Genomic DNA, 15726 nt, shown 5'->3' with positions numbered 1-15726 from the left:
TACAATTTGACCGGGGCCCATCTAGGAAATAGGGTGTCATTTGGTACACAGCAGCTTGATCCCAGGCCAGTAATTTGGTACACAGCAGCTTGCTCCCAGGCCAGTCAGTTGGTACACAGCAGCTTGCTCCCAGTCCAGTCATTTGGCACACAGCAGCTTGCTCCCAGTCCAGTCATTTGGCACACAGCAGCTTGATCCCAGGCCAGTCATTTGGTACACAGCAGCTTGTTCCCAGGCCAGTCATTTGGTACACAGCAGCTTGCTCCCAGTCCAGTCATTTGGTACACAGCAGCTTGCTCCCAGTCCAGTCATTTGGTACACAGCAGCTTGCTCCCAGTCCAGTCATTTGGTACACAGCAGCTTGCTCCCAGGCCAGTCATTTGCTACACAGCAGCTTGCTCCCAGTCCAGTCATTTGGTACACAGCAGCTTGCTCCCAGTCCAGTCATTTGGTACACAGCAGCTTGCTCCCAGGCCAGTCATTTGCTACACAGCAGCTTGCTCCCAGGCCAGTCATTTGGTACACAGCAGCTTGCTCCCAGGCCAGTCATTTGGTACACAGCAGCTTGCTCCCAGGCCAGTCATTTGGTACACAGCAGCTTGCTCCCAGGCCAGTCATTTGGTACACAGCAGCTTGCTCCCAGTCCAGTCATTTGTATATAATGTCCGGGGTATTTTCATCCCTTTGTTTGTTTGCTGGAGAGCTGGACTATTTAAATCTGCCAGACCGGACAGACGGATTCTTAAGAGCAATTTAAATAAAACATCAGTTTATATATGAATTCTACTGTGAAGTATAAACGGAACGCAAAGCTTTGAGAACTGACGTTAACGCTCAAATTATAAAGAGCTGGGAAGTCAAGTCAACGGCCAAGTGCAGTCAGAACGTTAGGTTGGAATAATACCGGGACATTTAGCACATGATGATCATGACCCTTTAGGGTAACAGCTGTTTGGAAGATGAAGAGCTGTTTGGAAGATGAAGAGCTGTTTGGACATTTCTGCATGTTTTGGTGGGATGGAGTTTTGGCCTTCCATGGTGACATCACCATGCGCTAAATTAGTTAATAGACCAATAAGAAAGAGTTTCAAACCTCTCTGCCAATAACGGCCAAAATAAAAAATGAATCCTCCCCACGCAGAACACTCCCAGACAGTTCTAGTAAAATTCTTGCTTGAGAAATGTCTCTTTGCTAAGAAACTATATTTTTGCTTCTTTTTGACCAATTTAATTGAAAACAAATGACTGTAAGGTACTTATTTGTTCCCCAGAAAGGATTTGGTATTGAGATAAAAGCTGATGTATTGGACTTTTTTAAGATCATAATTAGTCCTTTTCTCTTTCCACAATGGGGTGATTCTCCATTGACTAAGTGACAATTTGACTTAATTGGAAGACAGGATTCACCCTCACATACCTAGCTAGTCCACCCACACCGTCCTCACATCAAGTCTCTCCACCCTCCCTCTGCCTCTGGTCTTTTGTAAAGCATTTTAAATGTACCTTTTAATGTCTCTCTCCATTGTTGGCTGTTCTGTGAGGGGGCAGAAAGGAACCAGCATGTAACCGGCTTAAAGGACCTCTATTCACTGTGAGAGTTTCACCCGTAATGAGGCCTTTTTAATCACCCTGTTATTGGAATACCGGTCCTCCTTAATTCCATTACCTCTTCCGCTGTCATCCCTTACTTTGTTTGGCCCCAGGAATCTCTAGGAGGTTTGTGCGTGTGTGTGTGTGTGTGTAATGTTATATAAGCACAGGTTCTAGATTGGAGGGACAGGGGGAGTTGGTAAAGACTGAGAAGCCACTGTGTTGAGAACTGTAAAGGACAGAGCCTGCAGAACTCAATGTACCAGGTTACAAGAGTTTAGTGAGTCCAACTCTCTCTGTCTGTCGGACCTGTCTCTCACTCTCACATCCCGGTAAGTCTCTTCCTCTTCCTCAATCTCTTTTTCTCTCTTTCTGTCTCTACCTTTCTCTGGAACTTTTTCTTCTCTACTGTTTTGACAGTTTGCTTTTTATACGACTGTCTGATGGGGGGGGTGGTATGTGGGGGGGGGGGGGTACTGCAGAGAAGAGACTGAGGTAGTAAGAGGAAGGGTTTGGTTCAGTGAGTTATTTCTTTATTAGTCTCTGTGTTTGAGGGTGTGTTCATGGCTCCTATTCCCATCAATGTTTCTGGGTTCAGGTTATATTGATCAACTTGGTATGAGGAGGATGACTTGCCTTGGGTTCAGGTTGAATCAGAGATGGGTAAGGGAGTTGCTGTTACAAGAAAATGTTCACAGTATGAAACATCTAGCACACTGAATCAGGTGAATCAGTCCCTGGTCCTATCACTCTTAGAGTACTGTCCGGTTATACGGTCAGTCCCTGGTCCTATCACTCTTAGAGTACTGTCCGGTTATACGGTCAGTCCCTGGTCCTATCACTCTTAGAGTACTGTCAGGTTATATGGTCAGTCCCTGGTCCTATCACTCTTAGAGTACTGTCAGGTTATACGGTCAGTCCCTGGTCCTATCACTCTTAGAGTACTGTCAGGTTATACGGTCAGTCCCTGGTCCTATCACTCTTAGAGTACTGTCCGGTTATATGGTCAGTCCCTGGTCCTATCACTCTTAGAGTACTGTCCGGTTATATGGTCAGTCCCTGGTCCTATCACTCTTAGAGTACTGTCAGGTTATACGGTCAGTCCCTGGTCCTATCACTCTTAGAGTACTGTCAGGTTATACGGTCAGTCCCTGGTCCTATCACTCTTAGAGTACTGTCCGGTTATACGGTCAGTCCCTGGTCCTATCACTCTTAGAGTACTGTCAGGTTATATGGTCAGTCCCTGGTCCTATCACTCTTAGAGTACTGTCAGGTTATACGGTCAGTCCCTGGTCCTATCACTCTTAGAGTACTGTCCGGTTATATGGTCATCTACAGCAAAGAAAGATGTATACAAAAAGCTCCAAATCACTCAAATGCATCAGAATCTCTCATGGCTTCACGTTGAAAACAAATTACTATCCAGTCTTCTGATTTTCTTTAGGAATGTTATTTAAAAGAAAATAAATAAAAAAAAATATTTTTTATTTTTTATTATTTTTTTTATAAACAGTATTTTCAGGTCAGTTAGTACATACTAGCAACACACATAACCACTAAACCAGACAGGCAACCCAAGCCAAGGACAAACTGACTTGGATCTACAGTTCAATGCAGAGCCATAGCTGAATGGAACTCTTTACCAATCCATATTTCTAGCTGAATGGAACTCTTTACCAATCCATATTTCTAGCTGAATGGAACTCTTTACCAATCCATATTTCTAGCTGAATGGACCTCTTTACCAATCCATATTTCTAGCTGAATGGACCTCTTTACCAATCCATATTTCTAGCTGAATGGACCTCTTTACCAATCCATATTTCTAGCTGAATGGAACTCTTTACCAATCCATATTTCTAGCTGAATGGACCTCTTTACCAATCCATATTTCTAGCTGAATGGACCTCTTTACCAATCCATATTTCTAGCTGAATGGAACTCTGTACCAATCCATATTTCTAGCTGAATGGAACTCTTTACCAATCCATATTTCTAGCTGAATGGAACTCTTTACCAATCCATATTTCTCAGCTGAATGGAACTCTTTACCAATCCATATTTCTAGCTGAATGGACCTCTTTACCAATCCATATTTCTAGCTGAATGGACCTCTTTACCAATCCATATTTCTAGCTGAATGGAACTCTGTACCAATCCATATTTCTAGCTGAATGGAACTCTTTACCAATCCATATTTCTAGCTGAATGGAACTCTGTACCAATCCATATTTCTAGCTGAATGGACCTCTTTACCAATCCATATTTCTCAGCTGAATGGACCTCTTTACCAATCCATATTTCTAGCTGAATGGAACTCTGTACCAATCCATATTTCTAGCTGAATGGAACTCTTTACCAATCCATATTTCTAGCTGAATAGAACTCTTTACCAATCCATATTTCTAGCTGAATGGAACTCTTTACCAATCCATATTTCTCAGCTGAATGGACCTCTTTACCAATCCATATTTCTAGCTGAATAGAACTCTTTACCAATCCATATTTCTAGCTGAATGGAACTCTTTACCAATCCATATTTCTCAGCTGAATGGACCTCTTTACCAATCCATATTTCTCAGCTGAATGGACCTCTTTACCAATCCATATTTCTCAGCTGAATGGAACTCTTTACCAATCCATATTTCTAGCTGAATGGAACTCTTTACCAATCCATATTTCTAGCTGAATGGAACTCTTTACCAATCCATATTTCTCAGCTGAATGGAACTCTTTACCAATCCATATTTCTAGCTGAATGGACCTCTTTACCAATCCATATTTCTCAGCTGAATGGACCTCTTTACCAATCCATATTTCTCAGCTGAATGGAACTCTTTACCAATCCATATTTCTCAGCTGAATGGAACTCTTTACCAATCCATATTTCTCAGCTGAATGGAACTCTTTACCAATCCATATTTCTAGCTGAATGGAACTCTTTACCAATCCATATTTCTAGCTGAATGGAACTCTTTACCAATCCATATTTCTAGCTGAATGGAACTCTTTACCAATCCATATTTCTAGCTGAATGGAACTCTTTACCAATTCATATTTCTAGCTGAATGGACCTCTTTACCAATCCATATTTCTCAGCTGAATGGAACTCTTTACCAATCCATATTTCTCAGCTGAATGGAACTCTTTACCAATCCATATTTCTAGCTGAATGGAACTCTTTACCAATCCATATTTCTAGCTGAATGGAACTCTTTACCAATCCATATTTCTAGCTGAATGGAACTCTTTACCAATCCATATTTCTAGCTGAATGGAACTCTTTACCAATCCATATTTCTCAGCTGAATGGAACTCTTTACCAATCCATATTTCTCAGCTGAATGGAACTCTTTACCAATCCATATTTCTAGCTGAATGGAACTCTTTACCAATCCATATTTCTCAGCTGAATGGAACTCTTTACCAATCCATATTTCTAGCTGAATGGAACTCTTTACCAATCCATATTTCTCAGCTGAAAGGAACTCTTTACCAATCCATATTTCTCAGCTGAATGGAACTCTTTACCAATCCATATTTCTAGCTGAATGGAACTCTTTACCAATCCATATTTCTCAGCTGAAAGGAACTCTTTACCAATCCATATTTCTCAGCTGAATGGAACTCTTTACCAATCCATATTTCTAGCTGAATGGAACTCTTTACCAATCCATATTTCTCAGCTGAAAGGAACTCTTTACCAATCCATATTTCTAGCTGAATGGACCTCTTTACCAATCCATATTTCTCAGCTGAATGGAACTCTTTACCAATCCATATTTCTCAGCTGAATGGAACTCTTTACCAATCCATATTTCTCAGCTGAAAGGAACTCTTTACCAATCCATATTTCTCAGCTGAAAGGAACTCTTTACCAATCCATATTTCTAGCTGAATGGAACTCTTTACCAATCCATATTTCTAGCTGAATGGAACTCTTTACCAATCCATATTTCTAGCTGAATAGAACTCTTTACCAATCCATATTTCTAGCTGAATAGAACTCTTTACCAATCCATATTTCTAGCTGAATGGAACTCTTTACCAATCCATATTTCTAGCTGAATGGAACTCTTTACCAATCCATATTTCTAGCTGAATGGAACTCTTTACCAATCTATATTTCTAGCTGAATAGAACTCTTTACCAATCCATATTTCTAGCTGAATAGAACTCTTTACCAATCCATATTTCTAGCTGAATGGAACTCTTTACCAATCCATATTTCTAGCTGAATGGAACTCTTTACCAATCCATATTTCTCAGCTGAATGGAACTCTTTACCAATCCATATTTCTCAGCTGAATGGAACTCTTTACCAATCCATATTTCTCAGCTGAATGGAACTCTTTACCAATCCATATTTCTCAGCTGAATGGAACTCTTTACCAATCCATATTTCTCAGCTGAATGGAACTCTTTACCAATCCATATTTCTCAGCTGAATGGAACTCTTTACCAATCCATATTTCTCAGGCAAAAAGTAAATCCACCTTCAAGAAAAAAATAAAAGAACATCTAATGCGATAGACCATATGACTGGACAGGAGGTAGAAAGAACATCTAATGCGATAGACCATATGACTGGACAGGAGGTAGAAAGAACATCTAATGCGATAGACCATATGACTGGACAGGAGGTAGAAAGAACATCTAATGCGATAGACCATATGACTGGACAGGAAATAGAAAGAACATCTAATGCGATAGACCATGTGACTGGACAGGAGGTAGAAAGAACATCTAATGCGATAGACCAAATAACTGGACAGGAGGTAGAAAGAACATCTAATGTGATAGACCATATGACTGGACAGGAGGTAGAAAGAACATCTAATGTGGTAGACCATGTGACTGGACAGGAAATAGAAAGAACATCTAATGCGATATACCATGTGACTGGACAGGAAATAGAAAGAACATCTAATGCGATAGACCATGTGACTGGACAGGAAATAGAAAGAACATCTAATGTGGTAGACCATATGACTGGACAGGAAATAGAAAGCGTCAACTGAATGTTAAATGTGTTTCCTGTCAGGTATTTTAATTGTCTACTTGTTGAAAGTTTGAAGTCTTGTTTTGTGGTTGTTTGTAATGTCTTGTTAATTGGTGTTGGACTCCAGGAAGATTAGCTAGCGTTATGGCTTTAGCTAATTGGATCCTAATTTGTATTTTTTTTATTTTTTACAAATGACTTGGTATCAGGAGGATGAATTGCCTTGGGTTCAGGTTGTATGGATCAACTTGGTATCAGGAGGATGACTTGCCTTGGGTCCAGGTTGTATGGATCAACTTGGTATCAGGAGGATGACTTGCCTTGGGTTCAGGTTGTATGGATCAACTTGGTATCAAGAGGATGACCTTGAATCTCACTGCCCTGATGTTGGGCTGGACTTATTCATCTCAACAACTGGATCCTCTTGATGTGGACTTTATTCAAGTCCTGCGTTTCAAGACTCTCTTAGAACCTGATTTGGATCAAATGAGCTTTTAGTCTTTTATTTTCTATAGATGATGCTTCCATCTGCGTCTGAAAGGATGGCAAAAGTATTGGTGTGAGTTCTAATGGTGTCTGAAAATAGACTTGTCACCAAGTTGTGAGAGACAGATTGTTTACATGTTTATCTCAGGGGAAAGACACTCAGCTGTTCCTGATTTGATCAATGTTGTCCAGTAAAACGTGTTTGTATGGTAGGCTAATGGGGCTCGCATGTTGTGTGCACATGTATGTTTCTATGTTGATCCCGTTATGCTCGGGTCCCAGGTTTACTGAAGCGTCTCGAGACAGACTTTGGCTACATTGGGCTGAGCCGGTGACAGACTTCCAAGTCTGTCTCAGCTAGAGCTTCAGGCCTGCCACACCACACACTCCCTGAGTTAAATCAAGACGGCTGGTTACCCTGGCTGTTTAGAGCTCACTGGGGCCCACAAAACACACAACACGCACACACTTTTATGGTCTCTGTCGTAAGGAAAATTACCCACTGCTACACTCAACCAGAATTGAAAGTTGTTTTTTAACTGAGACCCCCTCTTTTTCGCTCTCTCTCTCTCTCTCTCTCTCTCTCTCTCTCTCTCTCTCTCTCACTCTCTTTCTCCATCTCTCTCTCTCTCTCTCTCTCTCTCTCTCTCTCTCTCTCTCTCTCTCTCTCTCTCTCTCTCTCTCTCTCTCTCTCTCTCTCTCGCTGTTTCTCTCTCTCTCTCTCTCGCGCTGTTTCTCTCTCTTGATTCCTTGGCCTTGATCTTTCCACTAGACGCCCCCCTGCTCGATAATGAGGTGAAATGGGGGTCTCTGTTGGCCTCATGCTTCAGCTGGCACATTGATTTAATGTTCTCCTGTGTTTCTGCCCCCACAGGGAGTCAAGCCGGCCAGCTTTGACAAGGTAGCCATACCAGAAGTTAAGGAAATTATCGAGGGATGCATCCGCCAGAACAAAGATGAGAGGTGAGCTAGTGTGTGAGCGTGCGTGTGTGTGTACTGTACATAAACACACACCTTGGGGTGCTGTTAGTCCTTTCATCTGTCATTCACACACATGATGTTCAGAGTCTGAGGGTGTCCTGAAGGCCTTGGCCAGCCTGCCGCTTAGTTCTCCCTGAGTACTTAGTCCTACAAACAGGCCCCACACACACACTGCCACTCTGAATCGCCACATAAATCTCCCACAGTTTGTGGACAGAGTGTTTTCCTTATCCACTCTCTGTTCCTGTTGAACCAAAACAAGAGGAACTGAATCTGTATTACTGTCTCTAGCTGGCGACTGACTACCTGTGTCTGTCAAAACCCCTCATCACTGTTTAAATATGAATGTCACTCACGGTTGCCTTGACTACATGTCAGTTTTTGCCTAGAGCAGTATTCTTCAAAGTCGGGGTTGTGACACTGAAGTGGGGTCGCCAAAATAAAATACAAATTAACAATACTGAATATTTATGGGGCAAGAAACAAAAGTTTTAGAGAAAAGATCATTTTAAAGACACAGTTGTATGGAATAAATGTATTTATTGGTTTGTTTTCATTTGGATAAGAGTTGACAATGCAATGAATTGAAGGTTATTTGTTGATTTTTAAGGTTGTCATTAGATTTGGGGCAAGAGATTATTGGGAAAATAATGGGGTCCCCTGACATTCTACTGTACAAAATGGGGTCCCCGCTGAAAAAGCTTGAATGCCCCTGAACCTAGAGGGGGAACAAACGGACTTGTTTTGAAGAACACTTTTTTTGGTAAAGTTTTTATGAAATGTCCAATGCGATAGACCATATGACTGGACAGGAAATAGAAAGAACATCTAATGCGATAGACCATATGACTGGACAGGAAATAGAAAGAACATCTAATGCGGTAGACCATGTGACTGGACAGGAAATAGAAAGAACATCTAATGCGATAGACCATATGACTGGACAGGAAATAGAAAGAACATCTAATGCGATAGACCATATGACTGGACAGGAAATAGAAAGAACATCTAATGCGATAGACCATGTGACTGGACAGGAAATAGAAAGAACATCTAATGCGATAGACCATGTGACTGGACAGGAAATAGAAAGAACATCTAATGCGATAGACCATATGACTGGACAGGAAATAGAAAGAACATCTAATGCGATAGACCATATGACTGGACAGGAAATAGAAAGAACATCTAATGCGGTAGACCATGTGACTGGACAGGAAATAGAAAGAACATCTAATGCGATAGACCATATGACTGGACAGGAAATAGAAAGAGCATCTAATGCGATAGACCATATGACTGGACAGGAAATAGAAAAAACATCTAATGCGATAGACCATATGACTGGACAGGAAGTAGAAAGAGCATCTAATGCGATAGACCATATGACTGGACAGGAAATAGAAAGAGCATCTAATGCGATAGACCATATGACTGGACAGGAAATAGAAAGAGCATCTAATGCGATAGTCCATCAGTTTTACTAGTCACTCTCATGAAGATTTACAGCCTTCATGTTTAACTACTTGACAAACCTTAGAAGGCTTTGTTGATGAGTTTTTATGAAATGTTTCAGTATGTGAAAGATAGATACTGGGTGTCTTTTTAAAGTTTGCATTTGAAGGTCAACGTGACTCCGTGAGGCCAGTTGAGTAGTGAATGATTTTGTCAATGAGTGAGAGCTGGAAAGACTGCTGTCTCACACACACACAACTGACAAATCAATATATCCCTCTGCTATACTGCACTGTGTTTGCACTATGAAGGCCGTCCAGTCCTTGAACTAAAGGGCAACAATTTTGCATTAGTGCATTGAAATATGAAATGTGGGGGAGGAAAGCAAGCAATATTTGGTAATTTGTTGTCAGATGAAACCCCGGTGTGATGTTTCACTGATGATGCAGTGGAAAGACTGATGGTGACTTGGCTGTCTTTCTCTGGTGCCAACTGTTCAACGATGCATGAACACTGGGAGATCGTTAAAATCCCCGGTGCATAAATGTGCTTTTAGTAGCCAAGCCGCCAGTTGTATTAATACATCTCTGCTGTCTCCTACTAGTAGGATTCATCTCTGTATCTTTTATTGTCATTCTAATAAAAGTCTGTGTTTTGTATTATAGACATAATATCAGACAACACCCTGCAACAAAAAGCAAACTACACCCTTGAGAAAAGAGAAGTGCAGTAAAGCTTTTAATATGTGGTAGGATGTTATTCCCACGAGCCTAAGTATAATCAAGCCATGTTTTTTCCCTACTCTGGGTCCTTAATGATGCATGGTTGAGGTTTCAGACAGAACAATGGATAAAAAAGACTGACTTAAACTATGTTGTCTAACAACATCATTTGTATGTTTACTATTTCAACCAAAGCCTTTAGTTTTCCCCACTTTGTCATTATCCTGGTACTTGATACTAATGTTGCATGGTTGAGGTGTGTTAACTCAACGATGCATGGAAAGGCTGGCTACACTGTGCAGACATTCTCACGGTGTTTGTTATCAAGACTCTAGCCTTGTTTTTTCACACTGATTTATATACAGCTCTGTCTAAAGTACCAGAAGAATGACAGGTTAATGATTGAGGTTAACTTAACGATGCATGAAATGTATGACTTAACTATGCGGTCGGTCTCAACAATAATAGAATGTTTGCTATTTAAACTAGACTCACTAGTGCAGGGCTCTCCAACCCTGTTCCTGGAGAGCTAGCGTCCTGTAGGTTTTCTCTCCAACCCTGTTCCTGGAGAGCTAGCGTCCTGTAGGTTTTCTCTCCAACCCTGTTCCTGGAGAGCTAGCGTCCTGTAGGTTTTTACTCCAACCCTGTTCCTGGAGAGCTAGCGTCCTGTAGGTTTTCTCTCCAACCCTGTTCCTGGAGAGCTAGCATCCTGTAGGTTTTCACTCCAACCCTGTTCCTGGAAAGCTAGCGTCCTGTAGGTTTTCACTCCAACCCTGTTCCTGGAGAGCTAGCGTCCTGTAGGTTTTCACTCCAACCCTGTTCCTGGAAAGCTAGCGTCCTGTAGGTTTTCTCTCCAACCCTGTTCCTGGAAAGCTAGCGTCCTGTAGGTTTTCACGCCAACCCTAATCTAGCGCAACTGATTCTAATAATAATTAGCTTGTTGATAAGCTGAGTCAGGTTAGTTACAACTGGGGTGGGAGTGAAAACCTACAGGAGGGTAACTCTCCAGGCGCAGGGTCAGAGAGCCCTGCACTAGAGCATTCACTGTGTGGACCCAGTGGTGCCTACAGTGTGTTAGCCACCTGTAACAGTCATGGGATTCTCTTATCCTGTTCTTTGTGACATGTCAGACACTTGGCAGCCCTGTAGCCACCTGTAACAGACATGGGATTCTCTTATCCTGTTCTTTGTGACATGTCAGACACTTGGCAGCCCTGTAGCCATCTGTAGTCATGAAATACTGTGGAAGTCATGGCTCACATCAACACCATCATCCCAGACACTCTGGACCCTCTCCAATTCGCGTACTGACCCAACAGATGTTCAGATGACGCAATCTCTATTGCACTCCACACGGCACTCTCCCGCCTGGATAAGAGGAACACCTATGTGAGAGTGTTGTTCATTGACTACAGCTCAGCGTTCAACACCACAGTGCCCTCCTAGCTCAGGACATTAGGACTGAGCACCTCCCTCTGTAACTGGATCCTGGACTTCCTGGCGGGCTGCCAAAGGTGGTGAGGGAAGGCAACAACACATCTGCAACGCTGACCCTCAACACAGGGTACGTGCTTAGTCCCCTCCTGTACTCCCTGTTCGCACACGACTGCGTGGCCGCGCAATACCATCATTACATTTGTTGATGACACGACAGTGGTAGGCCTGATCACCAACAACGATGAGACAGCCAATGGTGGTCAATGACCTGGCAGTGTGGTGCCACGATAACGACCCTTTTTCCCTCAATGTCAGCAAGACAAAAGAGCTGATCATGGACGACAGTAAACGGGGGGCTGAGCACGGCCCCGTCCATTTCGACGGGGCTGTAGTGGAGCAGGTCGAGAGCTTCAAGTTCCTCAATGTCCACATCACTAAGGAATTAACATGGTACACATACCAACACAGTTGTGAAGAAGGCACGACAACGCCTCTTGCCCCTCCAGAAGGCTGAAAAGATTGGCCCTCAGATCCTCAAAGTTTTACAGATCAAACCATTGAGAGCATCTTGACTGGCTGCATCACTGCTTGGTATGGCAACTGCTTGGCATCCGACTGCAAGACACTACAGAGGGCAGTGCTCTACAGAGGGCAGTGCTCTACAGAGGGCAGTGCTCTACAGAGGGCAGTGCTCTACAGAGGGCAGTGCTCTACAGAGGGCAGTGCTCTACAGAGGGCAGTGCTCTACAGAGGGTAGTGCTCTACAGAGGGTAATGCATACGAGCCAGTACATCACTGGGGCCGAGCTCCCTGCCATCCAGTACCTCTATACCAGGCCGTGTCAGAGGAAGGCCCTAAAAATTGTCCGACTCCAGCCACCCAAGTCCTAGACTGTTCTCTCTGCTACTGCACAGCAAGCGGTACCAGTGCACCAAGTCTGGAACCAACAGGACCCCTTCTACCCCCAAACCATAAGAATACTAAATAGTTCATGCAGACAGTCCAGGTAGCAATTTGGTCGACGCCCCTTTGCACTAACTCTTTTGACTCATAACATTATTATTATTTTTTTACATTTTTTAACCTTTATTTATCTAGGCAAGTCAGTTAAGAACAAATTCTTAATTTCAATGACGGCCTAGGAACAGTGGGTTAACTGCCTTGTTCAGGGGCAGAACGACAGATTTTGTACCTTGTCAGCTCGGGGATTCGATCTTACAACCTTTCGGTTACTAGTCCAACGCTCTAACCGATAGGCTACCCGCCGCCCCACATACACTGCTGCTACTGTTTATTATCTATCCTGTTTCCTAGTCATTTTATCCCTACCTATATGTACATATCTACCTCAAATACCTTGTACCCCTGCACATCAACTCAGTACTGGTACCTCGTGTATATAGTCAAGTTATTACCTCGTACCCCTGCACATCAACTCAGTACTGGTACCTCGTGTATATAGTCAAGTTATTACCTCATACCCCTGCACATCAACTCAGTACTGGTACCTCGTGTATATAGTCAAGTTATTACCTCGTACCCCTGCACATCAACTCAGTACTGGTACCTCGTGTGTATATAGTCAAGTTATTACCTCATACCCCTGCACATCAACTCAGTACCAGTACCTCGTGTATATAGTCAAGTTATTACCTCGTACCCCTGCACATCAACTCAGTACTGGTACCTCGTGTATATATATATACACCTCATGTATACACATTGTACACACACTCTTCTGACGAAGAGGAGTACTATGAAGGATCGGAGGACCAAAACGCAGGGTGGTAAGTGTCCATAATGTTTTTTAATAAAGACAATAGAACACTGGAACAAAACAACAAACGATGCCGTGAATATACAAAACTGAAAACAGTACCGTGTGGACCAAACACTCACAACCCAAAAGTGAAGGCTACCTAAGAATGATTCTCAATCAGGGACAGCAATTGACAGCTGCCTCTGAGAACCATACTAGGCCAAACTCAAAAACCAACATAGAAAAACAACAGACTGCCCACCCAACTCACGCCCTGACCATACTAAAACAAAAATATAATAACAGAACTAAGGTCAGAACGTGACACACTTACCAGCTGAGCCTCACATGATAAGATGTCCTGAGAGGTAACATTGAGCCTTCAATTATGCTTTTTGTCTGAGTCATGGATATTAAATATACATAGTTATTGTAGGATATAATTTATGGATAGTAAATATACCTAGTTATTATAGGATATAATTTATTGATAGTAAATATACATGGATATTTATAGATAGTAAATATACATGGTTATTATAGGATATCAATTACGGATTGTAAATATTCATGGTTATTATAGGATATTTATAGATAGTAAATATACATGGTTATCATAGGATAAAATTTATGGATAGTAAATATACATGGTTATTATAGGATATAATTTATTGATAGTAAATATACATGGTTAATATGGGATATAACGTATGGATAGTAAAATATATAGTCGTGGCCAATATTTTTGAATGACACACATATACATTTTCACAAAGTCTGCTGCCTCAGTTTGTATGATGGCAATTTGCATATACTCCAGAATGTTATGAAGAGTGATCACATGAATTGCAATTAATTGCAAAGTCCCTCTTTGCCATGCAAATGAACTGAATCCCCCAAAAACATTTCCACTGCATTTCAGCCCTGCCACAAAAGGACTAGCTGACATCATGTCAGGGATTCTCTCGTTAACACAGGTGTGAGTGTTGACGAGGACAAGGCTGGAGATCACTCTGTCATGCTGATTGAGTTCGAATAACAGACTGGAAGCTTCAAAAGGAGGGTGGTGCTTGGAATCATTGTTCTTCCTCTGTCAACCATGGTTACCTGCAAAGGGAACACGTGCCGTCATCGTTGCTTTGCACAGAAAGGGCTTCACAGGCAAGGATATTGTTGCCAGTAAGATTGCACCTAAATCGACCCATTATCGGATCATCAAGAACTTGAAGGAGAATGGTTCAATTGTTGTGAAGAAGGCTTCAGGGCGCCCAAGAAAGTCCAGCAAGCGCCAGGACCGTCTCCTAAAGTTGATTCAGCTGCGGGATCGGGGCACCATCAGTACAGAGCTTGCTCAGGAATGGCAGCAGGCAGCTGGGAGTGCATCTGCACGCACAGTGAAGCAAAGACTTTTGGAGGATGGCCTGGTGTCAAGAAGGGCAGCAAAGAAGCCACTTCTCTCCAGGAAAAACATCAGGGACAGAATTATTATTCTGCAAAAGGTACAGGGATTGGACTGCTGAGGACTGGGGTAAAGTCATTTTCTCTGAATCCCCTTTTCCAATTGTTTGGGGCATCCGGAAAAAAGCTTGTCTGGAGAAGCCAAGGTGAGCGCTACCATCAGTCCTGTGTCATGCCAACAGTAAAGCATCCTGAGACCATTCATGTGTGGGGTTGCTTCTCAGCCAAGGGAGTGGGCTCACTCACAATTTTGCCTAAGAACACAGCCATGAATAAAGAATGGTAACAACACATCCTCCGAGAGCAACTTCTCCCAACCATCCAGGAACAGTTTGGTGACGAACAATGCCTTTCCAGCATGATGGAGCACCTTGCCATAAGACAAACGTGATAACTAAGTGGCGCGGGGAACAAAACATCAATATTTTTGATCCATGGCCAGGAAACTCCCCAGACCTTAATCCCATTGAGAACTTGTGGACAATCCTCAAGAGGTGAATGGACAAACAAAAACCCACACATTCTGACAAACTTGATTATGCAAGAATGGGCTGCCATGGGTGGCCCAGAAGTTAATTGACAGCATGCCAGGACGGATTGCAGAGGCCTTGAAAAAGAAGGGGCAACACTGCAAATATTGACTCTTTGCATCAACTTCATGTAATTGTCAATAAAATCCTTTGACACGTATGAAATGCTTGTAATTATACTTCAGTAACATCTGACAAAAAAATATCTAAAGACACTGAAGCAGCAAATTTTGTGAGAATTTATATTTGTGTCATTTTCAAAACTTTTGGCCACGACTGTACATGGTTAATATGGGATATAATTTA

At 42.3% G+C, this 15726-nt stretch overlaps 1 protein-coding gene across 1 annotated transcript in view; it reads left to right on the top strand.

Annotated features, from left to right (window-relative positions):
* Positions 1-15726, top strand: part of LOC110490803 (serine/threonine-protein kinase WNK1) — a 174097-nt gene that overhangs the window by 102626 nt on the left and 55745 nt on the right. Inside the window, exon 6 of the mRNA XM_090228663.1 lies at positions 7953-8041. Coding sequence (XP_090084789.1) covers positions 7953-8041 — 89 coding nt within the window. The remainder of the gene's footprint in view (positions 1-7952; positions 8042-15726) is intronic.

The sequence above is a fragment of the Oncorhynchus mykiss genome, unplaced genomic scaffold, assembly GCF_057628025.1.
Source record: "Oncorhynchus mykiss isolate SJ-2025 unplaced genomic scaffold, ASM5762802v1 scaffold96, whole genome shotgun sequence".
In the NCBI taxonomy this organism is placed as follows: Eukaryota; Metazoa; Chordata; class Actinopteri; order Salmoniformes; family Salmonidae; genus Oncorhynchus; species Oncorhynchus mykiss.
Note: the sequence above shows the minus strand (reverse complement) of the source record. Positions and strands in the feature narration are given on the sequence as shown.